The following is a 27177-nucleotide window of genomic DNA, read 5'->3' as shown; positions in this document are numbered from 1 at the left end:
GCCCCTCGCGTCCGCGCCGTATTCGGTAGTCAATAAAATTGCGGCGTCTCGGCGTTTGCGGCGGATAACATGGCGGCTTCCGTGCTGGGTTCTCTGCTGCGGACGCTCCGGCAGGTCAGGCCTGCGCCTTTAGCCCCATGCCTCCCCCTTCCCACTGAATCCCCAAACCCACGGGTCCCCTACTACTCTACCAACTGCAGTGCCCAGTGTGGACCCGTCTCAGGGGAGGTCCGAACTGCAGATTTGGTGTTCGTAAGCCTATAACTGACAGGCATTGAAAGCTGCAGGTTGCCGCCGATTTGTAAGAAGTTAGTGCAGGTGGAGAAGAGTAGGAGTCCGTGGATTGAGGCCCGAGGGATTCCCAACGTTACGCAAGGAGAGTCGAGCAAAGACTTGGGCGTTCAGCGAGGGAGAGGGAAAGCTTGGAGAGTGTCGTGGCCCAGAGGCAGGTGACAGAATTTCTGGGAGCAGAGTGGTCAGCCCTCTGCTCAGAGTTGCCAGACCAATTAAAAGGGGGAGATAATTGGCTGTTGGTTTTAGCAGTGTGGAGGTTGGGGCCTCCATCATAGCAGTTTTAATGGCGTGGTGGGGGCCAAAGCGTTCAAGAGAGAATGAGGAAAGAAATTGGGAGACCACGAGTATCGACGAACCTTTGCAGATGTTTTGCCGCAAAGGGGAGCCGAAAAATGGGTCAGTAACTGGAAGGACAGGTGGGTTAAGAGTGTTTTGTGTCTGTTTTTTCACGTGACAGAAGTTAACTGCAGGTTTTTGTGTTAAAGCGGAAGATCCTGTAGCCTGGGAAAAATTGAGAGGGAAGAATTGCTGGAGCTGTGCCCTTGTGTAGGTAGAAGGTGATGGGTCCCTGTTCCATTATTTGGTCTAAGGAACATGGACAGTTCATCACCTGCGGTAGCATTGTCCAATAGAAATATAATGCCAACTACATGTGTAACTTAAAACATTCTAGTAGCTATGTTAACAAGGCAAAAAGAAACATGAAAATTTTAATAAAATATTTGAAGCCACCATATCCAGAATATTACTTCAATATGTAATCTATGAAAATGACTTATGAGATATTTGCATTCTTTTTTAATACCAGATCTTCAAAATCCAGTTTGAATTTTACTTCCGGCACATCTGTTTGGATGCCAAATTTTCCACTATTAACATGGAACATGTAGCCCTACCAAATCAATAAAGTTGTTTGATATTTACAGCTGCTTCAGGTTAAATTTTTAATGAATTAAATTAGGAATTAACGTTCTCCAGTTGCACTAGTTACTGCATTTCAAGTAGTAGAAATTCAAGTTCGGTAGAATATGTGGTTAGCGGCTACTATCTTAGAATGGATCTTTAATAACAGGAGGGAATATACAGCATATGATTACAGAGTCTGCTAAGTGGGTAGATGTAACAGATATTTATGGAAATTTCTGATTGCTTCTAATTCTATAATTAAAGAGAAGTCATCAGTGGCATGTGAGGATGTGGGAGCAGGTGTTAGGGATTTAAGGAAAGAAGAAATGGCGTGAAATAGGAGTAGACAGGAAAACTAGTAACAAGAATTGGGAGCAAGTATAGTGATGTTAGAGAGGGGCCAGAGAGTTGAGGATGTATGAAAGACAACATTGTATTTACACGCTATGGAATTCAGGCTGGGTAAGAAAAGAAAGGAAATCAAGACCTGACAGTGAAAAGGTGGTAGGCTCGGGGCGCCTGGGTGGCTCAGTCGGTTAAGCGTCTGACTTCCGCTCAGGTCATGATCTCGCACTCTGTGAGTTCCAGCCCCGTGTCAGATTCTGTGTCTCCCTCTCTGGCCCTCCCCCGTTCATGCTGTCTTTCTCTGTCTCAAAAATAAATAAAAGTTAAAAAATTTTTTTTAATAAAAAGAAAAGGTAGAGGATCAATGAATTAAAAACCTCACAGGAATTGTTATCGGGGTGTTTGAAGGAACAAGCTAGAAATAAGCAATAGAGAATGAGATACACAAAACAGATGATAGAAGGCTTGCACTTAATGGTGATAAAAGACTCAGGGCAAGGAAGTTAGTACAAAAGTCACTGGAGGAGAGGGGTTCGAGGAACAGAGATCAGGGGATAATTTCATGTATATTGGCTCACCAGGAATTAGGACAAGAATATCAGAGAGCATCTGATTTTTTTTTTTTTTAATGTTTATTTATTTTTAAGAGAAAGAGGAGCAGGGGAGGAGTGGGGGGGGGGGGGTGGGACAGAGGATCCGAAGTCGGCTCTGTGCTGACGGGAGAGAGAGCCTGATGCAGGGCTCGAACTCACCATCTGGGAGATCATGACCGGAGTGAAAGCTGGATGCTCAACCGACTGAGCCACGCAGGTGCCCCTGAGCATTTTATTCTTGATTTCAGCTCAGGTCATGATCTCAGGGTCATGAATTCAAGCCCCGCATTGGAGCCTACTTTAAAAATAATACTATTGGAGAGAGTAACAGTGAGCCAGGATCTAGATTCATTTAAAAATGAAAGTGGTAGTTGAGTGCAGGAGTGAGGGGTGGTGGGAGGTATAACCCAAAAGCATTAAAGTCACAGCTTCCTTTCAAGAAGGAAGGTTTGGGAGCTGCCCTGAAGAGCGAGCAGTACACTTCCCGCACACCTCTACACCCAGTCGTGGGAGAGGAAAAAAAAAACAACAAACTATAGGGGAGGCTATCAGGAGGGATTCAAGATTCAGCTAGAGCAAAAATCTGAAGATGGTAATAAGAGAAGTTGAGGATTTAGAAGATATTGATGACCATACAGCATGAATTGAAGAGGGCCCAGTGGAGGCATTTTGGGAGGTGACAAGGGGTGAGAAGGGGACAGGAAAGTGTATAGAACAGAATAGATTGCAGTCTTCATATATACAGCATTGTTAGAAACCAATAAGAAAATATTGACAATAGAAATGTAGGCAAAGGACATAAAACATTCACAGAAGAAATAATGTAACCAACCAATAAATGTTTTAAGAGTGTATTTCTAGTCAAAAAAATTATACAATGAGAAACGAGACATGTTTTAAAATGAGAGATGTTTTAGGGGCATCTGAGTGGCTGGGTTAAGTGTCTGACTTCGGCTCAGGTCATGATCTCAGGGTTCGTGAGTTCAAGCCCCACGTCGGGCTCTGTGCTGACAGCTCAGAGCCTGGAGCCCCCTTCAGATTCTGTGTCTCCCTCTGTCTTCCCCTCTGTCTCTTGCATTATCTCAAAAATAAACATTAAAAAAATTTTTTAAAAAATGAGAGGTTTTAAAATAAATAGAAACCTGTTAGGAGATGGTAGAGAGGAAGTTGATTAGAAATAGTTTGGAAAAGAATTGAAGGAGAATGTTTAATTTTGAGTTCTAAGTCTCCTTAACTTTCAGTTTCGTAGGTAAAAGCAAACTTTGTGATGCCCCTCAACATAAATTGTTTCTTTCAGCCAAAATGATCTCCGCTTGTCATATGAATATATCTTATTCATTTTCTATTTTGGTTTGGACAAACTTCACCTTTTCTCCCTTCCCCCCACGCTCCAGCTGTATAAAAATTCTGTCTCTTCAAAGCCTTACTGAAGGTCCCTTTTCCAGGACACTTGTTTCCAGCCCAGCCCCAGTGACCATGGTATTCGTTTGACTCAGTTATGTCAAATCAATATTGAAATTCCATTTGTGTTTATTTCCAAAGGTGATTGGAGAATTGTTGTCTTTCTCCATGAGAATTTCAGCACTGAAGGCATTCAGTTTATCTTTTATTAATAGATTGAAAAAATGTTTGCTTTCCAGTAGTCTCATTTTCACTTTTATATTCTTTATTATTCTGTACATATATTTCTTCTATAAACAGCTTTTATTGGAAGCCATCATTACTTTCTGTAGCTGAAATTTAATTAACATATAGCATTTACTCTGGTTTGGGACAGTCTTGAGTTTGTAGTGGCTTGTACAATCTATGCCTGCACTATGTTAAGCAAACTGTAGGTGAGTAAATTTGAAGGTCTAATTGACTTTATTAAGTAATCTTGAATCAGGCACCATCCCATCTAACAAGTAGAGGGAAGCTCTTAGGACTTGTACAAAATGAAGATTTTTATAGGAAGGATGGTGGGGCAAGAAAGTTATCGGCAAAAGAAAAGGTAAGATCACCTTCCCTTAGGGGGAAAGAGCACTGGGCCTTGTGCAGATAATGTCATCTTCCTTTGGGGTGGGGATGGAGGGCCCAGGTGGCACTCATTGGCACCCATCAGAAAATTCTTGACTGACTAGTTAAGACTGCTTTTCTGGGGGAGGTTGAAACAATTAGATTAGAGACTAGGGCTAAGTGATGCCATTTTGGGTCTGTGGTTTTCTATTTTACAGTTACCCCCTTTTGATCTGATTGTCAGCTTAACAGAAATGTGATCAAAATTAAAGGCATTAACGCCACTCTCAGTTACCAACCTCAAGTTCTCGCAGTTTTTGTTATTCCCTTGTGTGGCCTGTCCATATGGTTATGGCTTAATCTCTGGGATATTCACAAGTCATGGCTTCAGGTTCACAATTTTTTAAATGTCATTTTCTTTGTTCCTTAGATGTTTCAAGTCCTTTAAAAAAATTTTTTAAGGTAATCTCTATACCCAACATGGGCTGAAACTCACCACCCCAAGGTCAAGAGTCGCACACTCCACCAACTGAGCCAGCCAGGCGCCCCCAGATGTTTCAGGTCTTAGGGAAATCATTTGCTTGGTGGTTAACAGCTGTGAACATGCATTTAAAGCTTTTAAGAGAATACAACGCACCACAGAAGTTATTATGATTACTAGAAGCAAGGTAATTTCAATATATGGAGTGTACTATAGAGCTATGGTTCCCAAGACCCAAACCAGTCAAAATTAACTAATTCAAAGAAAGACCCCATGCAAAGAGCTACCTTTTTAAGCCAAGTGACTTGTTCTGTGATCTTATGTAATTGAGTTTCAGCTTCCCCAGAAGTGTTAATCTAAGCATAGCAGGTGGTGGCCATAAGCACAGACATCTTGCTCAGATAAAAGATAATCAAGAGCTATTTTATTATTAAGGACAGCTTTGACTCGAGAATCTAAGGATCTTTATTGGGCTGCTATTGCTTTAGCAACAGATTTTGCAATGATTCTAAGAATTAAGGAGCAGTTCTTGATCACAGCCTCATTTATGTATATCTCTAACCAGAGAAATAGGGACCTGTCAAAAGGAATGAATTCTGATTCATGAATAGGCCCTTTTTTAACTCAGCAGTGTAAATTCAGGGGAATCGACTGATGAGATGTCTTATTTTGCTTGTGAAAAGTTAAGAGCCCAGTTAGATTTTAGCTAAGCCTGAAGTTAAAGAGGTTGTGCCCTCTTAGCAACAGCCTGGGAGATACAGCTGGGGACATTAATCTTTCCAGGCCAGTGCCAGAGTAAAGGAAAAGGAGAATGGATTATGGATTTTTAGTATGAAGTCGATCTGTCATCTTGGACTGAAGCAGTCTACCTCAATACCAGCCACTTCTCTTTCTTGTCAATTTGATTTAGAGGTCTGCAGCATCTGTATGGACCAAGGGTCAGGTGGAGCTTTTTTTTTTTTTTTTTTTTTTTTTTTTAAGCTGTGTGTTGTGTACCCAACACTTAATATGTTTTGGTTTTGCTGTAGCATCAGTGGTCAGGAGTACTAGGTAAGGTCTTTTCCAGTGGGGCTCAAGAACTGTTTTTCTCTAAGAATGTTTCCAAAACGCCACTTTATCTACATGTGCCACACTCTTACAAATACAACGTAAAGACGTAGTATAACTTATTTGACAATGCTTCCCATATTTTACTTATTTTTACATATTTTCCCCCAGCTCCTGCCCCCCATTTATATATTAATTAACAAATCTTTCAGAATATTCCAGGTCAAAGACTTCATTTGTTTATTTTTAAAGTTTATTTATTTGAGAGAGAGGGTGTACACGGGCACTTGAGCGGGGGAGGGTCAGAGACGGGGAGAGAGAATCCTGAGCAGAGCCCCACTGATCCCAGCCCTAGGTGGGGCTCGAACTCAGGAACCCTGAGATCATGACCTGAGCCAAAATCAAGAGTCACTTAACAGACTGAGCCACCCAGGTGTCCCTTAAAACTCATTTTATAAAATAATTTCATTTTAATCTTAACCAGCTTGATCACACATTAATATTCCTTTTCAAAGACTTCTTTTCAACAGACCTATAACTTTTCCCCCCTACATTTCTGTTTTATCATGTGTTTTTAATTTGTTTTCCCCTTAACAAAAATTCATCTCTAATTCTCATACTTTTTTTTAGTGAAAACATATCCTACTTCCTTGGCATATGGAGATGTTTCCCTTATTTTTAGTAGTTTTAATTACATATATTAATTTGAATTTCTAACTTAGAAACTAATTTCTAGTGAAAAGAAGTAAGCAATTGTGAATGGTCTGGTAACCAGCATTCCTTAAATTTGCAAATTTATGAATACATTTTATAATTTCTAGAAACATGTATGTCTTTTTGAAATTTTTAAAAATATTTGAGAGAGGGAGAGTGGGCGGGGAGGGGTAGAGAGAGAGGCGACAGAGGATCTGAAGCAGGCTCTGTGCTGACAGCACAGGGTCTGATGCGGGGCTCAAACTCACAAATGAGCCGGAGATCATGACCTGAGCTGACGTCGGACACTTAACCGACTGAGCCACCCAGGTGCCCCTAAATATTTTAATGTAGCATTAACACACCTAAATATCTTTTAGTTTCTCTGTAATCAAAAGATAAACCTGTGTTTAGTAATTAATGTTTTAGTATTTTGTCCTATTTGGAAAGGATCTAGATATTTAATGAATTTATCTTAACTCATCATTTAACTTAGCAAAACTTTAAGGTTTCAAGTTACTAAAAAGATTTGGACACTATTTTAAAAGGTTACCTAAAACTTTTTATTTGTTAAGCAATTATGTTTAAATTACCTACCAAAACTTGATTAAACATTAGACAAAGTCTGCCATTATCCCTAAGCTATTATATTTTGGTGGCCGATGTTGTAAGCGATAGGTAGAATAAAAGTTTTATATTTAATGGTGATAACTCCAAAGATTTGCCTGTTTTTAAACTTTTTTTTAATGTTTGTTTATTTTTGAGGAGGAGCAAAGAGAGAGGGAGACACAGAATCTGAAGCAGGGTCCAGGCTCTGAGCTGTCAGCACAGATGTGGGGCTTGAACTCAAGAGTCTGATGCAGGGCTTGAACTCAAGAATCATGAGATCGTGACCTGAGCGGAAGTCAGATGCTTAACTGACTGAGCCACCCAGACACCCCTAAACTAGTTTTCATATCACATCTGTTTTCAGATCACATGAACTTGAAAAACATTTGGGTTAAATTCTAGCTTTCTGAGAGTTTTAGAATGCCCAAATTTTCCAAGCATTTGCCTTCAAACCAACTAAATAGAGCTCCTTTACTGCTCCTTTAGCAGTATCATTTGGAGTTAGAGAAAATATCTCATATTTACAACATATATGGACACAAATACATAGATGAGATATAAACAAAAATTTATAGCTTTTGTTTTTACTGATATTTCCAAATACCTCCTTGTATGTATTTATTTGTTTGGGGGGAGGGGGATGAAAACTTCCCCCTAAAGTTTTGCATTTTAAAGAATGGCTCTTAGGTCCTAGAGAAGAGGGTGGGTAGAAAATTTACAGAAAAAGTATCCAAGTTTTCTTCAAGGTGGAGATTTGGAGCATATCTGTGTGTTATCAAAGGTGCTGGAGTCTGGGCTTGAGAACTCTTTCAGCAGTTTGTATTTTAAAAGGGGCGCCTGGCTGGCTCAGTCAGTAGAGCTTGTGAAGCCTACTTAAAAAAACAAAAAAATAGAAGGGCCTTTTTCCCACTTTTTTTTTTTTCCTTTAGTCTCAGGTGATTGTGGGCTGTGCTTCCATTTCAGAGATGTGATAAGATTTAATCATTTCAAGGGACAGAGAAAGAATGTAAAAAAAAATTTTTATGAGAGCTTCAGGATAATTGCAATTTAAAATTTACCTTTTTTCTTAAGGACAGGACAATTTTGTTTCAATATCCTGGTCTTTTATAATATGCACATTTTGAGAATAGGCGAGGTTTTAGGATTGTTAAAGATAGGTGGGTTTTGACTTTCTGGTTTTGGAGAGATTTGTAAGACAAAGACCGTTTTTCTCCAGAGAACTGGGTTACGGCCTGAATATCAAGGAACTGGCTCACGTTTTTAAATAGATTTACTTATTTATATCAGGGAGATTTTTAATGAAAATGAGAATGAAAAGATGGTTGTCTTTGTAAAGTCTGTATAAAATAAAGCATTTTAACAGAAGCCTTCTTTCTGGTTATACGGTTCAACCTTGGCATCTATAATCCTTCTGTTAGTATAAAGTATTAGCTTTATACTTTAAAACGTGTGCTGCTGTTCCACGGACAGGAATTCTCTGGTGGGCAGTGTCTAGGATACACCTGCAAAGGTCGTGCATGAAAATGCCTGAGGCTGGCTGGGATTGATCATAGTAAACCAGGCCCTACGGTTTGTTTCTCAGGCTTCCGCTAAAATCACTTTCTGCTTTCGGCGTTTACAAGAATAGTTGATATACTTTGAACCTAGAGATTAGGCTGGAGTACTCTCCCTGAATCTTGTAGGGAAGAGGAAGTTAAAACAGACAGGGCTGGATTTTAAGAAGGGGAAATTTTGGGATGCCCAGGTGGCTCAGTTGGTTAAGCATCTGACTCTTGGTTTCGGCTCAGGTCATGATCTCACAGTTTTGTGGGTTTGAGCCCTGAATCAAGTTCTGTGCTGATAGTGCAGAGCTTGCTTAGGATCCTCCCCCTCCCCGACCCCCCTCTTCCTCTCTCTCTCTCTGCTCTTCCCCTGCTCAGAAAGCTCCAAAATAAACTTAAAAAAAGGGGGGGGGGTATTTTCATTGGATGTGGACATTTATTTGTCTTAAGCCTAATTTTTGTTCTTTTTTTTAAAGTTTAGAGAGAGTGTGCGTGTGAGAGTATCTTTGGTTAAGCCATAAAAAGGCTTACTGATAGGAGTCGATATTAAAATTAATAAGACCTGACTTGTTAATGGCCAGACAATGAAGCCTTTAAATTGGCTACATTTGGGGAAAAAAATTATAAAGAGCTCTCAATTGCCTAATTAGTAGAATGGCTAGTTTTAGGGACTCCTTTGACAAGATAAAAGAACAAAAATTAGAGGTGCCTGGGTCGCTCAGTGGGTTGAGCATCTGACTCTCGACACATGCATGTCACATCCATGCAGTGGAATATACAACCTAAAGAAAAGGAGAAGCTTTTTAACTTATGGATATGAAAGATCTCCAAGATACATTGTTAAATGAGAAAAAAGAGTAAGGGCATGAAACATGGGGGCGGGGGGGGGGGGGGGGGGGGCGGTGGTATATGTATTTGTATAGGTAAAGATCTCTGGAAAGATACCTTTGGAAGTGGAGGGGTCATCATTGGTCAGGTAAGGGATGAGGTAGGAGAGAGTCCACCCTGTTTTTTCTTTTTACATTTTTTTGGTTTTTGAACCACTGTTAGCCTAAGTAAAGGTCAAACAATTATAATAAAAATCTAAGAAAATGTTTCACTTGCCAATACACCTTATTGACATTATTAATTACCACCATTTTGGCTTAATGTACATTTGTAAAAGTTATTTATTTTGAATTAAGTCTACTTAAGTTATTAAAATGATCCAAAATTATTAGAATAAAGCTATTAGGTCATAAATAGTAAAAGGGATCACAGAATGGGAGACACTGGCAGAGCCTGGGTCTCACTGTCCTTCACCTTGTTCCTTGTATTTTAGATGGTTCCTTCCTCAGCTTCAGGTCAAGTTCGAGGTTATTATGTAGACTGGAAAATGCTGCGTGATGTGAAGAGACGAAAAATTGCCTACGAGTATGCAGATGAGAGGCTTCGAATCAATTCCCTCAGGAAGAATACCATTTTGCCAAAAGATCTTCAGGTGAGGTAATTAAGATGCGTCCCAATGTGCCACAGGATCATTCTCAAAAAGCACCGTTGATGCTGTTGTAACTTAGTAACAATATAATTTCTGGAGGATATGATCAAATTCTCCCGGTCAACCTAAATTAATACCCTTGAAGTTATTCTGGTGAATTTCAGATTAAAGAGAACTTTTCATTCCTAACTAGCCTTTTAACTGTTTATTAGATGATCTTTAGAAAGTACTGGTGAATGGTAATCACACAGAAATTGGACAGTTATTTTGACCTAAGGACTCTCCCCCACTTCTTGCCACTCTTTCAACACACTCTTCAGGCATTGGGAGGCTGTGCTGACGATTGAGGCCATGTGCCTCATATGTGGCCTAAGCTGTTCCTCACCCAGGGCAATGGGTGCCTGCTCTCTGAACTCCTTCACCCACCTCTGTGTGCTGAGGTGGTTTTCCATCTGGTTTACTTTCTTCTCATACTCCTTAGCTTGAATAAGAGGATGCCAACCCTGTTTGGCCTCCTGAAGCATATGGGTCCTGCACCTAGCTGGTGACACAGCATACCTGCATTCATGAGTCTTGTTGAGAACCTGAACTCAAACTCAAGGCTACTCAGACTATCAAAAGCTCAGAGGGAAATAAAAAAATACTTATAGAAGCTGGCTGAATAATATACAGGCCACTCATTACCATTAATTCTTTTTAATCTTGTCCAGATTAGCCAGATCAGCAGAAAACTGAGTGTCCTAAACCATTCGGTTATGGCTTTTACCATACGGCATTAAGCTACTTGCTTACATTTAGGGAGTCGTAAGAGGAGGCCTCTGAGAAAAACTTAAGATGTTGTGGAGGATGTTATTTATGAAGATCCCCCGTTCCCCCCTAAGGAATGGCTCTGGTATGAGAACCAGCAATAGCTATTCAAGGACTCCGTGAGTTGTAGGAATTGATCCTGGCTCTGTGTTGCCTACCAAGTAGCATACAGATCAAACTTCTGTCCCAGAGGTCTGTCTCTAACAGACTTACAGGCTTTTCACAGTGCACACTATTGTCTCATTGTCCCTGTGCCCCAATTTCCTCATTTGTAAATTGACTTAAATCTTTTTTGGGAACAAGGAGAGGTATAGAAGTGTATATACATAATAGGTACGTACATACATACATAATTCATAGCTCTTCTAGGACAGCCTCCACGAAACTTGACTTCCAGCCTGGTCTCCCCTCCAGTCCACTTTATAGCATATACTATCTACCATTCATTGACTTAATTGTCAGTGTATAGAATTCACTAAATATTTCATAATGGCAACACATGCACAAGCTCTTGGAGATTAGGAAATAATTTTTTTTCAGCTGTGCAACATATATATTTGATTTGCTAATTCTGTATATTACTCTGTGTACAATGATAACGATAAGTGTAGTCATTGTCACCATACAATGTTACACAATATTTTGACTATTCCCTATCTCTGTGACGTACTTATTTTATAACTGGAAGTATATACCTTTAATTTTAAAATAACATTTAAATAACATTAAAGTAACATTTAATGTTATTAGTTTCAGGTAACTAACACATTGATTCAAAAATTCTGTACATAATGATCAGCCATATGTGTAATCACCATGCAACATTATTGCAATATTATTGACTGTATTCCCCATGCTGTACTTTCCTTTTTTTGTTCTTTAATTGAAGTATAGCTCATGCACACTGTTCTGTTAGTTTCAGGTGTACAACCTAGTGATTTGACAACTCTATGCATTGCTATCCTCACCACTAGTGTAGTTACCATCTGCCACCATATAACGCTATTTATGATACATTGACTATATTCCTTATGCTGTACCTTTCCTCCCTGTGACTTACTCATTCCATAACTGGAAGCCTGCACTTTCTATTTTCCTTCACCCCTTTTGCCCATATACCCACATATCTGCCCTCTGACAATCACCGGTTTTCATTTTTGTGGGTGAATTTCTATTTTAGTAGTTTGTTCAGTTGTTTTGTTTTTTAGATTTCGCATATAAGTGAAATCCTATGGCATTTGTCTTTCTGTTTTACTTATTTCACTTAGTATAATGACCTGTAAGTCTATCTGTATTGTTACGAATGGCAGGATCTCATTGCTTTTTAAGGCTGAGTAATATCCCATTGTGTATACATACACATCTTCTCTATCCATTCATCTATCATTGGACACTTGGGTTGCTTACATATCTTGACTATTGTAAATAATGCTATAATCGTAGGGGTACAAATATTGTTTCAAATTAGTGTTTTTGTTTCTTTGGACAGATACCCAGTAGTGGATTACTAGGTTGTACTGTTTTCTATTTTTTATTTTTTGAGGAGACTTCATACTGTTTCCCACGGTGTCTGCACCAATTTACATTCCCACTGCAGGAGATTTCCCTTTTCTCTATATCCATGCCACTATTTAATTCTACCCATTCTGAAAGTTGTAAGGTAATGTCTCATTGTGGTTTTGATTTCGATGGTTAGTGATGTTGAACATCTTTCTATTTGTCTGTTGGCCATCTATGTCTTCTTTGAAAAAATGTCTATTCAAGCCTTCTGCCTATTTTTTAACTGAATTATTTGCTTTTTTGGTATTGAGCTGTATAGGTTCTTTATATGTTTCTGGATATTAACCCCTTATCAGATGTATTTGGAGATGTCTTCTCTCATTCAGTAGGCTGCCTTTTTGTTTCGTTGATGGTTTCCTTTAATGTGCAAAAGGTTTTTATTTTGGTGTAGTCCCAAAAGTTTATTGTGTTTTTGTTTCTCTTGACTGAAGAGATATAACTAGAAAAATATTGCTAAAGCCAATGTCCAAGAGATTACTATCTATGTTTTCTAGGAGTTACGTGGTTGCAGTTTCTCACATTTAGGTCTTTAATCCATATCAAGTTTATTTTTGTGTGGAGTGTAAGAATGTGGTCCAGTTTCATTCTTTGGTGGGTAGCACTTCAGTTTTCCCAATCACATTTATTGAAAAGACTGTCTTTTCCTCATTGTGTACATCCTTACCTCCTTGTTATAGATGAATTAACCATATGAGTGTGGATTTATTTCTGGGCTCTCTAGTCCTATCCCATTGACCTAGCGTGTCTGTTTTTGTGCCGATACCATGCTGTTTGATTGTTACAGCTTTGTAGTATATCTTGAAATCTGGGTTTGTGATACCTCCAGCCTTGTTGTTTCTCCGGTTTGCTTTGGCTATTCAGGGTCTTGTGTGGTTCTAAGCAAACTTTTGTATTACTTGTTTTAGTTCTATGAAAAATACTGTTGGTATTTTGATAGGGATTGCATTGAATCTATAGATTGCTTTGGGTAGTATGGACATTTAAACAATATTAATTCTTCTAATCCATGACAATGGGATATCTTTCCATTTGTTTGTGTCATCGTCAGTATCTTCCAGTTTTCAGAGGATAGGTTTTTCACCTCCTTGGTTAAATTGGCAACCATACTAGAAATAGTACGTTAATCACTTATGAAGCCAATATGGGAATTAAAATGCTAAAGTAGTAAAAATCAGTTTTATCTACAAAAATTAGTCTAAGGATAAACAAAATAAGATGTAAAATATAACATCATATACATAAAACATGGATGGGGTTAATTTAGTGCTTTTACTGTATGTTTGAATTTAAGATACAGCAACATAATACAGACTGTTAAACACTGAAGATGTTATATATAACCCTGTGGTAACCACAAATGAAGAGGTTATAGTAAATACACAAAAAATAGACAAAAATCCAAGCATAACACTAAAGAAAGACCTCAAACCCCAAGCGAAAAGAACAAAAGAAGGACAAAAAATAGACAAAAACTACAAAAACAATAAGGACACGCCAAACTGCTAATAACTGCATATATATCAGTAATTACTTTAAATGTGAGTGGACTAAATGCTCCAATCCAAAGATACAGGATGACGGAGTGGATTAAAAAAAAAGACCCATCTGTACACTGCCTACAAGAGACTCACGTCAAGACCTAAAGATGTATACAAACTGAAGGTGATGGGACGCAGAAACACATTCCGTGCAAATAGCGCAAAACAAAAAAAGCCAGGGTAGCAACGCTTTAGGTGCATTTTCTGCACTGTGGGGATGGCAGAGGGAGAGGTGAACCAAGACTTCATTGTCAAGATGGAGAGCCCACCCCCAGCACTCCACAGGATTGTGCCAGCCCACCATCTCCACATACAAGTAGTTCAGGTAAACAACCTATGAGTGTAACACTTAGAGAATGATTAAGGAAAACTAGATCTTCATTTGATTCCTGTTACAGTTTGGTAAAACATCTTAAAGTAGAGAATGAAGAAAATGATCAAACTTCTTCAGAGAAACCAACATCTTCAACAGAAGAAAACTGTTTGAATTTCAAAAAAAAAATTTAAATACATAGACAATAAATTTGAAGAACGCGCATATTTGAAAAATACCTTCAAGAATATCAGTTCAGGGGCGTCTGGCTGTCTCAGTTGGTAGAGCGTATGACTCTTGATCTTGGGCTTGTGAGTTTGAGCCCCACGTTGGGTATAGGGATTACTTTAAAAAAAATAAAATCTTTAAAAACAAAACAAAACAACATCAGTGCATGTGAATCTAAATTGATAGTCATGCAGTGATCTGCAAAATGTTGTTGTGGATGAGGATCTTCTCAAATAAGGATTAAGTGTGAAGAAAAAGCAAAATTGGTGAAGCCAATTGAGAAGAAAGAAGACCTTCCCTGGAGGCCAAAACTGGTCAAAATGTACAGATCAAAGACTGACGTGTCTCAGTGACAGTTAATACAGAAGTGGAGAAGCTGGAGCCAGCTGTGGCTTTATGAGTTGCAGTCAGCTACGTCTGAGGAGAACAAGAAACCCAACCTTACAAAGCTGATAGACCCCTGTGGGTTAGATGATCAGTTGCTACCCTGTAACAGAAATGAAGAATTTGTTAGTGTTTAATAATTCTTTCTCCAGAATATTTTTGAGAATAACAATTTAAGAGATACCTAACCCATTTTAAAAGGAAGATAGAAACCATTAGGGCTTAAAGAAAGGTATGTCGATGAACATCAGTTTAGGGCACTCTGTTATATAAATACAAAGTAGGCTCTAAAATGAAAATTTAGGGGGCACCTTGGTGGCTCAGTTGGTTAAGTATCTGACTCTTGAGTTCAGCTCAGGTTGTGTTCACGGTTTGGGAGATTAAGCCCCGTGTCGGGGTCCGTGCTTACAGCGTGGAGCCTACTTAGGATTCTCTCTCTACTCTCTCTCTGCCCCTCGAACTGACCGTGTGCTTTCTCTCTCTCAAAATAAATAAACTTTAAAAAATAAATAAAATGAAAATTTAGGATTGTGGATAAATTTTCCAAAGAAAACTGGACATTTAAAGAAATGTGAAAAAAATTTAGATCATGTTTTAAAAACTAATTTGGACATTCCTTGAAGTCTGTTTTAATACCTTTGGGTTTAGTGGTCTAAAAATGCCTGCATGTCTCCTAAGTTTATGAACATTATTTCCAAGTATCACATATTTCCATCTGGATGGTATAGCAGGTAATTAAACTTGCTCATATGTCCAAAATTAAAAAAAAAAAACAAAAAAAAAAAACTTTAAAACAAAGACTGTAGCAAGAGACAAAAAAAAAAAAAAAAAGGCATTACATAATGATAAAGGGATCAATCCTACAAGAGGATATAACAATTATAAATATTTATGTACCCAACATAGGAGCACCTAAGTACATAAAGCAAATATTAATAGATATAAAGGGAGAAATCGACAGTAAAACAATAATAGTAGGGAGCTTTCACACCTCACTTATTTCAGTGGATAGATCAGCCAGACAGAAAACCAATAAGAAACTGAGGCTTTGATTGTCACATTAGACAGACCTAACAGATATATATATAGAACATTCCATCTGAAAACAGAATACACATTCTTTTCAAGTACACATGGAACATTCTCCAGGATAGATCACATGTAAGTTCATAAAGCAAGTCTCAGTAAATGTAAGAGGATTGAAATCCTATCAAACATGTTTTCTGACCATAACAGTATGAGACTAGAAATCAATTACAAGAGAAAAATCTGGAAAAAACACAAACACCTGGAGGCTAAACAACATGACACTAAGCAACAAGTGAGTCAGGAGGAAATCAAGGAGAAAGTCAAAAAAATACATGGAGACAAATGAAAATAAAAACACTGTAGTCCAAAATCTTTAGGACATGGCAAAAGCATTTCTAAGAGGGAGGTTTAAAGTCCTACAGGCCTACCTCAAGAAATAAGAAAAATCTCAAACAACCTAACACTTAAACTAGAAAAAGATCAAATCTCAGAGCTAGTAGATGGAAGGAAATAATAAAGATCAGAAGAAATAAATGAAATAGAGACAGGAAAATAACAGTAGAAAAGGTCAATGATAGAGCTAATTCTTTGGAAAGATAAAATTGACATTTAACCAGACTTACCAAGAAAAAATAAGGAATGTAATCAAAAATGAAGGAGAGGAAATAGTAATTGACATCACAGAAATACAAAGGATTAGAGAGAACATTTGAAAAATTATATGTCAACAAATTGGGCACTCTAGAACAAATGGATGAATTCCTAGAAACATACATTTTCCGAAAACTGAATCAGGAAGATGTAGAAAATTTCAACAGGAGTGCCCAGGTGGCTCAGTTAAGTGTGTGACTTTGGCTCAGATCATGATTTCATGGTTCATGAGTTCGAGCCCTGCATCAGGCTATGTGCTGACAGTGCAGAGCCTGCCTGGGTTCATTCTCTCTCTCTCTCCCCCTCTTCCTTTTCTTCTTCCCTTACCCCACTAGCTCACATGTATGCATGTGTTCTCTCTCAATATAAATAAATTTTTAAAAAAGTAAATAGGGGTGTCTGGGTGGCTCAGTCAGTTGAGCATCCGGCTCTTGGTTTCAGCTCAGGTCATAATCTCACAGTTTTGTGAGTTTGAGCCCTGTGTCTGGCTCTGTGCTTAGGATTCTCTCTCTCCCTCTCTCACTGTCCCTCCCCTGTTCGTGCTGTCCCTGTCTCTCTCAAAATAAATAAACTTAAAAACATTTTTTTTAAATACAAATAAAAGAACATTTGAACAGACCTGTTACTAGTAACGAAATTGAATTGGTAATCAAACTCCCAACAAACAAAATTCCAGAACCAAATGTCTTCACAGATAACCTCTACCAAACATGTATAAAAGAGTTAAGGGGTGCCTGGGTGACTCAGTCGGTTGAGCATCCAACTCTTGATTTTGGCATGGGTCACGATCCCAGGGTTGTGGGATTTAAGCCCAGCATCAGGCTCTGTGCTGAGTGTGGAGCCTGCTTAAGATTCTCTCTCCCCCCTCTTCCTCCCCCTCTGCCCCTCTCCCCTGCTCGTGCTCGCTCTCTCTCTCTCTCTAAAATAAAAAATAAATAAAATAGACTTAATGTTTATTCTTAAACTATTCCAGTAAATAAAAGAGGAAGGAAAACTCCCAATTCATTCTACATGGCCACAGTTACCCTGGTACCAAACCAGACAGAGACACTACAAAATCTCTGATGAACACAGGTGGAAAACATCCTTAAAAAAAAAAAATTAGCAAAGCAATTTCAGCATATATATTAAAAGATCATTCACAAAGATTTATTTCAGGGATGCAAGAGTGGGTCACTTTTGGCAAATCAAATCAGATACACTAACAAGAGAAAGGATAAAAACCATATGATCATCTCAGTAGATGCATTTGACATAATACACTAGCCATTCACAATAAAACTCTCAGCAAAGTGAACATACCTCAAATTAGTAAAGGCCATATATGAAAAACCCCCAATTAACATCATACTCAGTGGTGAAAAATTGAAAGTTTTTCCACTAAGTTCCAGAACAAGACCAGGATGTCCACTCTCACTACTTTTATTCAACATACTACTGGAATTCAACTGCAACAATCACACAAGAAAAAGAACTTAAACCATCGAAATTGGTAAAGAAGAAGTAAAACTGTCACCATTTGCAGATGACCCGATACTATATATAGAAAACCCAAATTACTCCACCAAAAAACTGTTACTACTGATCAATGATTTTAATAAAGGTGCATGATAAAAAAATTAATATACAGAAATTTATTGCATTTTTATACACTAATAAGTAGAAAAAAAATTAAGAAAACAATCCCACTTACAATTACACCAAAAAGAATAAAGTACCTAGGAAATATTCTTAATGCTTAATAGTTTATGACAATTTAGTGGATTTTATATGCATTTTCTTATTTAATTTATGCACTTTTTATATGTTAGAATAATTACTGTGCTTTCTTACAGTCTAGCACAGGATCAATCATACTTGTCAGGTTTAAATGAATACAGTCACACTAATACGCACATATATAAGAATAAACTTCTAAGAAATCCTTAATGCAAACTTTTGCAGTAATCTTTTTCCTCCATCTTGACCACTTTTGCCCTTCTAGATTCATTCTTTACATTGCAGTTGATCTTAAAAATGTATATCTCAGGGTGCCTGGGTGGCTCAGTCGGTTAAGTGTCCAACTGTCAGTCTTGGCTCAGGTCACAATCTCACGGTTTGTGAGATCGATCTCTGTGCAGAGTCTGCTTGGGATTCTCTGTCTCTGCTCTTCCCTGTCTTACTCTCTCAAAATAAATTTAAAAACTTAAAAATAAATAAAAATGGAAATCTCACCTGATCTTTCATCTTTCTTACTCCAGCTGCCAGAATCTTTACCACAGATGTCAGGGCTCTGTTATCCTCATTCTCCAGCCTCAGACCACATTCCCTCTTACTTGCTCTGCATCCCAGAGGTTTCAGATTTTAAAGATTCATAAATCATATGGGGAATAACCAAACTTTATACCTTAAGGAACTAGAAAAAGAAGAGTAAACTTTAAGCCCAACTTAGCAAAAGAAAGGAACTCACAGGGGTACCTGGTTGGCTCAGTTGGTAGAACATGTGACTCTTGATCTCAGGGTTGTGAGCTCAACCCCCACACTGGGCATAGAGCTTACTTAAAAAAAAAAAAAAAAAAAAGAAATAATAAAGATCAAAGCAGAAATAAATGAGAGACCAGAAAAACACTAAAGATCAATGAAACTAAGAGCTGATATTTTGAAAAGATAAACAAAATTGACAAATATTTAGCTGAACTAAGTAAAAAAGAGCAAAAACTCAATCGCAATGAAAAAGGAAACATTACATCTGAGATCACAGGAATACAAAGTATCATAAGAAACTGATATGAACCATTCATTAAATGCCAGCAAATTGGAGAACCTAGACAAAATGGGTAAATTCCTAGAAATATACAACCTAACGAGACTAAGTGGAGGAGAAATAGAAAATCTGAACTGACCAATAATGAATAAGGCTATTGAATTAGTGATCAAAAACCTTTCAACAAAGAAAAGCCCATAAATGGCTTTATGAGTGAATTCCATCAAATATTTAAAGATAAATTAATATACTTCTCAAACTCTTCCAAAATATTAAAGACAAGGGAACACTTGCAAATTTATGTTATCAGATCAGCATAATACTATTACAAAGCCAGATAAAGACACTATAAGAAAAAGAAACTACAGGCCAATTTCCCTGAAGAATATAGATGCAAAAATTCTCAACAAAATACTAGCAAATCATATTCAATAACATATTAACAATATCATCCGCTATGACCAAATGGGATTTGTCCCTGGCATGCAAAGATGATTCAACATATGCAAGTCAGTAAATATGATATACCACCTTAATAGAATAAAATATAAAACTCATGGTTGGGGCACCTGGGTGTCTCAGCTGAACATCTGACTCTTGATTTTGGCTCAGGTCATGATCTCAGGGTCATGGGATTGAGTCCCGTGTTGGGTTCTGCACTGGGTGTGGAGCCTGCTTAGGATTCTCTCTCCCTCTGCCCTCCCCTACTTGAACTTGTTCTCGCTCTGTCTCTCTCTCTCTCTCTCTCTCTCTCTCTGTCTCTAAAAAAAAAAAAAAAAAAAAATCCTATGGTTGTCTCAGCAGATGCAGAAAAATCATTTGGCAGAATTCAACATTATTTCATGATAAAAGCTCTCAACAAAGAGCTGCATGTAGAAGAAACATGCAACAAAAGAATAAGCCCATAGCTGACATCATATTCAGTGGTGAACAGCTGAAAGCTTTTCCTCTAAGATCAAGAACAGGAAAAAGATGCCCACTCTTGGTTCTTTTATGCAACATAGTACTAGAAGTCATAGCCAGAGCAGTCAGGCAAGAAAAAATTTTCAAAGGTATTCAAATCAAATCTGAATAGGAAATAATATAAGCAGATGTACAATGGCATCAAAATCAATAGAATATTTAGGAATAAATTTAAAGAGGGGACAGATCTGTACACTGAAAACTATAAGACATTGATGAAGGAAATTGAAGAAGACCTAAATGAAAAGATAATTCTGTGTTCAGGGATCAAAAGAATTAATATTAAAATGTCCATACTATACAAAGCCATCTATAGACTCTTTGCAATCCCTATAAAAATTCCAATGGCCTTTGTCACAGAAATTTAAAAAAAAAAAAAAAAAAAAAAAAAATTCTAAAATTCATATGGAATCACAGAAGACCCCTGAATAGCCAGAGCAAATCTGAGAGAAGTACGAAACTGGAGGCCACATGCTTTCTTTCTTTTTTTTTTTTTTTTGTAGTAAAAGGACCTACACACCTCCTGACTTTTTTTTTTAACATTCATTTTTTTTTTTTTTCAAAAGAGAGTGCATGTGTGAGTTGGGGGAGGGGCAGGGAGGAGACAGATCCAGAGCAGGCTGCATGCTGTCAGCACAGAGCCCAATGTGGGGCTCAAACTCATGAACCAGGGGATCATGACCTGAGGCAAAGTTGGACACTTCACGGACTGAGCCACCCAGGTGCCCCTACACACTTTCTAATTTTTAAAATGCTATTACAGGAGCGCCTGGCTGGCTCAGTCATTAGAGCATGTGACTCTTGATCTTGGGGTTCTGCGTTCAAGCTCCACATTTGGTATAGAGATTACTTTAAAAAAATCTTTAAAGAAAAAACTTCATTACAAAGCTATAGTACTCAAAATAGTATGATACTCCATAACACATAGAGCAGTGAAAACGAAGCAAGAGCCCAGAACCCAATCCAGTTGATTCCCAACAAGCGAACCAAAACTCAGTAGGGGAGGAGTAGTTTCTCTAACAAATGGTGTTGGGGAAGCTGGATGTTCATGTGCAAAAGAATGACACTGGACCTCCGTCCTATACCACTCCCAATAATTAACTCGAAATGGGTGAAAACTTAAACCTGAAACCGTAAAACTTCTAGAAGAAAACATAAGGGAAGAGCTCCTTGACATTGGTGTTGGCAGTGATTTTTTAGATATGACATCAAAAGCATAAGCAACAAAAGCAAAAATAAATGAGTGGGACTGCATAGAAGTAAGCAGCTTCTGCACGGCAAAAGGTCTGAGAAAGGGTGCACTAATTATTGAAACTGGAGTTTCCTCAAAAAGTTAAAATTAGAACCATATGACCTAGCAGTTCTACTTCTGAGTGAAGAAAATGAAAATACGAATTCGAGAAGATATCTGCACCCCCACATATATTGCAGCATTATTCACAGTTGCCAAGTCATGGAAGCACCCTACGTGTCAGCAAATGAAGGAGATATTTATTCAAAGAAAATGTGGTGCGCGTGCACACACCCAATGTAGTAGGATTTTCCTTTTGTAGTAACTTGAACGTACCTTGGGAACATTACATTAAATCAGAGGAAGACAAATGTTTGATCTCACTTACATATATAATGTGATATAAGTTGAACTCATAGGAATAGATTATAATGGTGGTTACCAGTGGCTGGGAGGTAGGGGAAATGGGAAGATATTGGGCAAAGTGTACAAACTTCTGTTTATAAACTGAATAAGTGCTGAGAATCTAACATATAAAATGGTGATTATAGTTAACAGTACTGCGTTACATGCTTGAAACTTGCTAAGAGAGTAATGTTATATGTTCTCATCACCCCCCAAAAAAGGTAATTATTTGGGGTGATGGAGGTGTTCATTAGGCCTTATTGTAGTAATTATTTTGCAAGGTATACATGTATTAAATGTGTTAACACAATGTTATATGTCAATTACATCTCAGTAAAGCTGGGAAAAAAACATGGGGAGACAACAGAAATAAATACATTCACATATTTTCCAAATGACTTAAACAAGAATGTATATAGTGGTGAAAAACTGAGGGCTTTTCCTTTAAGAACCGAAACAAGACAAGAATGTCTACTCTTGCCACTTTTATTCTACATGGTACCGGGAGTCCTAGCCACAGCAATCAGACAAAAGTTAGGTTTAGATAGCATCCAAATTGATAAGGAAGAGGTTAAACTGTCACTATTTGGAGGTGACAAGATATTATATATAGAAAACCCTAAAGACTTCACCAAAAAACTTATTAGAGGTAATAAATGAATTCAGTAAAGTTTCAGGATACAAAATTAATGCACAGAAATTAGTTGCATTTCTATACACTAATGACAGAGTAGCAGAAAGAGGCATTAAGAAAACAGTCCCAGGGCGCCTGGGAGCCAGTTAAGCGGCCCACTTTGGCTCAGGTCATGATCTTGTAGTTTGTGAGTCCAAGCCCACGTCGGTCTCTATGCTGACAGCTCAGAGCCGGAGCCTGCTTCAGATTCTGTGTCTCCCTCTCTCTCTGCCCCTCCCCTGCTCACACCCTGTCTCTGTCTCTCAAAAATGAATAAAAACATTAAAAAAAGAGAGAAAGAAACAGTCCCATTTACAGTTGCACCCAAAACATTAAATAGGAATAAACCAAGAAGTCGAAAGATCTGTACTCTAAAAACTATAAAACGTTGATGAAAGAAATTAAAGATGATACAAACAAATGGAAACATATTCCATGCTCATGGATTGGAAGGATTAATATTGTTTACATGTCCATACTACCCAAAGCAATCTACAGATTCAGTGCAATCCCTATCAAAACACCACCAGCACTTCTCACAGAACTAGAACAAATAATAATAAAATTTTTATGGAACCACTTACGAGCTCAGTAGCCAAAGTAATGTTGAGAAAGAACAAAGCTGGAGGTATCCCAATCCCAGATTTCAAGATAAACAGCAAAGCAATAATAATCAAAACAGTGTTCTACTGGCACAGAAGTAGACATAGATCACTGGAAAGGAAATAAACTCAGTTAATCTACAACAAAGGAAGCAAGCATGTACAGTGGGGAAAAGACTGTCTCTTCAGTAAATGCTTTTGGAAAACTGGACCACTTACTTAACCATACCCAAAAATAAACTCAAAATGGGTTAAAGACCTAAATGTGAGGCCTGAAATAAAACTCCTGGAAGAAAATATAGGCAGTAATTTCTTTGATATCAGCTATAGCAACATTTTTCTAGATATGTCTTCTTAGGCAAGGGAAACAAAAGTATAAGTAAATTATTGGGACTACACCACAATAAAAGTTTTTGCACATCAACAAAATGAAAAGACAACCTAATGAAGATATTTGCAAATGATAATAGGTTAGTACCCTAGATATATAAAGAACTCCTACAACTCAACACCCCAAAAAAGCAAAAAATAATTCAATTAAAAAGAGAGAAAAAAAAAAAAAGGACCTATGAATAGGCATTTTTCCGAAGAAGACAAACAGATGGCCAACAGACACATGAAAAGATGTTCCACGTCACTCATCATAAGGAAATGCCAGTCAAAGCTACAATGAGATGTCACTTGACACTTGTCAGAATGGTTAGAATTAAAAAGATAAGTGTTGGCAAGGATGTGGGTTAAAGGGAATCTTCAGGCATTGTTGGTGGGAATATAAATTTGGTGCAGCCACTGTGGGAGACAGTGTGGAGGTTGCTCAAATTAGAAATACTGTATGATTCATTCAGGGCGCCTGGGTGGCTCAGTCAGTTAAGTGTCTGACTCTTGATTTTAGCTTGGGTCATGATCTCACATTTTGTGAGATTGAGCCCAGGACTGGGCTCTATGCAGTCAGCACAGAGCCTACTTGGGTTCTCTTTCCTTCTTTCCCTGCCGCCCCCCTGCTCTCACACGCACTCTCTCTCAAAAACAAATATTAAAAAATTAAAAAAACCCAAAAAACTATATGACTCAGTAATTCCGCTACTAGGTGTTTACCCGTGGGAAACGAAAGCACTAATTCAGAAAGGTACATGCACCTCTGTGTTTACTGCAGCATTATTTACAGTAGCCAAGATACAGAAGCAACCTAAGTGCCTATCGACAGAAAATTGGATAAAGATGTGTGTGTGTATACATATATATATACACAGTGAAATATTACTTAGCCATAAAAAGCAATGAGATCTTGTCATTTTCAACAACATGGATGAACTTAGAAAGTATTATATGCTAAGTGAAAGAAAAATGTTACATATACTTGCATTTATACATGGGATCTAAATAACACAAGACCCATAAATACAGAAAACAAACTGAGGGGAGAGATGGGCACAAGGAAGGAGAGGGAGTGGGAGGCACAGGCTTCCTGTTATAGGGTGAATAAGTCATGGGGATGGAAGGTACAGCATGAGGAATATAGTCAGTGGCATTGCCTTAGTGTGGCATGGTGACAATTGGTAGCCACGCATGTGGTGGGCACAGCACAATGTGTAGACTTGTCGAATCACCATGTTATACACCTGTAGCTGACATCGTGTGTCAACTGTACTTCAATAGAAATAAAAATAAGATTCAGAGAAAGAGAAATTTATACAGCTGCCCTATTCATGATAGCTCAAAACTGGAAACCACCCAGATGTCCATCAACTATAGAATGGATAAGTGAATTCCAGTATGATGAAAAGAAATTCTGTATGGCCACACAATGAAAATCAAACAGTATGGATGAATCTCACAAGCATATTATTATTGAATGGAAGAAGCCAAAGAGAAATGAATAAAAAAGAATGCCTATTATATGGTTAGATTTATATAAAATTCTGAGTAAGAAAAGCTCATCTGTGGTGTTAGTAATCAGGTGAGCTGTTAGCTGACAGTGTCTGTGCTCAGTGTCTGAAAGGAGGCACAGCCAGGGCCTGGGGTACCCATCATGGGTTTTTTTGTACTCTAGTTCCTTATTACTCAGATGTCCTGTTAAAAGTTACTGAGCTGTTACACTTCCGGTTTGTAGATTTTTGTGTACCTATGTTAAATTTCTATAAAATTTTAAAAATTGTATTGGGAGCATGCCAAACATTTCTGTCATTTTTCTGGTCTGTTTCTAGCCAAAGGTTAGGGTTCACTAGTGTGTCCAAGGTTCTTCGGACAAACTGGCTGTATCAGTGAATCTAGCCCTTTGTTCCCCTACTCCAAGCATTGACTTACGCATATAGAATAAATATATGCCTGTGATATGTGTAATAATGTTGTGACTTCCCTTAGGAAGTGGCTGATGGAGAAATCGCTGCCCTTCCCCGGGATAGCTGTCCTGTTAGAATCCGAAATCGGTGCGTTATGACGTCCCGTCCACGTGGTGTAAAGCGGCGCTGGAGGCTTAGTCGTATCGTCTTCCGTCACTTAGCAGACCACGGGCAACTGTCGGGGATCCAGCGGGCAATGTGGTGATCAGCTCCGGACCCACTGAGCAGGGAAACCAGGTCTGGCAAGAAGAGACTTTTCTAATAGACAAAACCCTGGTTTTATAGAGGTCCAATGTAGGAGTCGTCTAGTCTACCTGATACTGCCTGTTAAATTACTTCTTAATTTTAAATTAAGAAATTTGGATGTTTCATTCTGTCAGTGAACTCTGGCTATCTGTGAGTTCTCTCTTGGACTTAAAAATTAAACATACTGCCTCCCTGCATAGTACAAGGAGTACAGTAATAAAAAATATTGTGAATATATTCTCTGTATACCTGCCTTTTCCTTCACATTTAATCTTTTAATAACATCCTAAAAGTTCCTGTATTTTTTAAGTACATTATTTCATAAAGCAGTTTTATCTAACAGTTATTGCAACTCATGGACAAGTAGCTCATCTGTGACAACTTGTAATCTTGGGTTGAGCTTCCCTGACATGCGCAGAACACTTTACCATTTCTCATTGTTAGAGAAATGGTATGTCGGAAGGTAGAGACCATGTTCTTGATGATCTAATGCTCGGCTGCTTTGTGTGATGGCTGAACAAAAGGCTCTAAATATTTCCTTGTTCCATCTTCAGTGGCCTTCAGAACAAAATGTCTCTTTAAGCCCCTGAAAATCTATCCAAAGAGGAGAAGTTTTGTTGGAATAGTATATATTTTCTGTATTCTTGTTTATCTGTAACAGAAATGAGTAAAGATAGCAAAAGGTTGTTTTGTTCAGTAGCTCAACAGTGACCAGCCCAGTGATAAAACTGTCCACGGTGTAGTATGGAAGCCCCTGCGTACCATTGGGAGAGTGTTCCTGGAGCTGATATTTGAACTTAAGAGGCAAGGCACAAGATGTTTGCAGAGGAAGAGTGGAAGCAGCCACTTCATTGTATGAGGAATAAGAAACCCAAGACAAAGGCTGTCATGGAACAGGTCACATTATGTGAAGGTAAGACTTAAATACTGGCTATTGGAGTTTTAAGCAGAGGAATGGCTCCATCAGTTTGCTCTACAGATAAGGGACAACCGTGTGGTAGATCTAAGCCATGAGAGAAAAGGCTCTGTGCTAAAGAAAACCAAGGCAGGAGAATGTTGTAATTGTTCTGGAAAACCAGGGCCTGGACAAAGGGAGTTCAGGCATTAGCAAAGGAGACAAGAGGAACAGGTTTTAAAAGTCTTATTTAGGAAAGAAAATTGGACAAGACTTAGAGACTGATGATATTTACTAGATACAGGGGCCTCTAGGTTCCTGGTAAGGGTGACTAGAAGGATGGGAGACGGCAACACCAAGACAGAAAATAGAGGAAGAGAAGAATTGGTTTGGAAGAAACCAGGTATGTGAGTTTAGGTTTCAGTTGTGCTGTTTGAGATGCCTGTGTTTTCCAAGTCTGCTGTGCAGCTGGATACCAGAGTCTGGAATTTTGGTGGAGGTGAAGCCTTGAGAGGGAATTAGCACAAACCTTGGATTCATATTTGCCAAGTTTTTATTACAACTTACCAACTAGAATGCTCTAGCTAAT

The 27177-nt window shown here is 38.2% G+C and overlaps 1 protein-coding gene and 1 pseudogene across 2 annotated transcripts; both read left to right on the top strand.

Annotated features, from left to right (window-relative positions):
* On the top strand, nt 1-25930 carry MRPS14 (mitochondrial ribosomal protein S14). Of its 2 annotated transcripts, none has more exons than XM_060643566.3 (3): nt 1-114; nt 9826-9984; nt 25470-25930. In XM_060643566.3, the coding sequence occupies exons 1-3, from the start codon at nt 70-72 to the stop codon at nt 25650-25652; spliced, it is 387 nt and encodes a 128-aa protein (XP_060499549.2). In that variant the 5' UTR covers nt 1-69; the 3' UTR covers nt 25653-25930. The 2 variants fall into 2 exon arrangements, with proteins under 2 accessions (XP_060499549.2, XP_078297161.1); XM_078441035.2 differs by lacking the exon at nt 1-114 and adding an exon at nt 690-710.
* Nucleotides 9994-20699, top strand: LOC132686069 (swi5-dependent recombination DNA repair protein 1 homolog; annotated as a pseudogene).
* Nucleotides 25931-27177: the final 1247 nt, after the last annotated feature.

The sequence above is a fragment of the Panthera onca genome, chromosome F1 (assembly GCF_046562875.1).
Source record: "Panthera onca isolate mPanOnc1 chromosome F1, mPanOnc1 haplotype 2, whole genome shotgun sequence".
Classification (NCBI taxonomy): domain Eukaryota; kingdom Metazoa; phylum Chordata; class Mammalia; order Carnivora; family Felidae; genus Panthera; species Panthera onca.
The sequence above is the reverse complement of the archived record's forward strand: the minus strand, read 5'-3'. Positions and strand labels throughout refer to the sequence as shown.

Coding starts and splice junctions, on each gene's coding strand:
- MRPS14 (XM_060643566.3), top strand. CDS start 70: ATGGCGGCTTCCGTGCTGGGTTCTCTGCTGCGGACGCTCCGGCAG. Junction 115..9,825: donor TGCTGCGGACGCTCCGGCAG/GTCAGGCCTGCG, acceptor CTTGTATTTTAG/ATGGTTCCTTCCTCAGCTTC. Junction 9,985..25,469: donor TTTTGCCAAAAGATCTTCAG/GTGAGGTAATTA, acceptor GACTTCCCTTAG/GAAGTGGCTGATGGAGAAAT.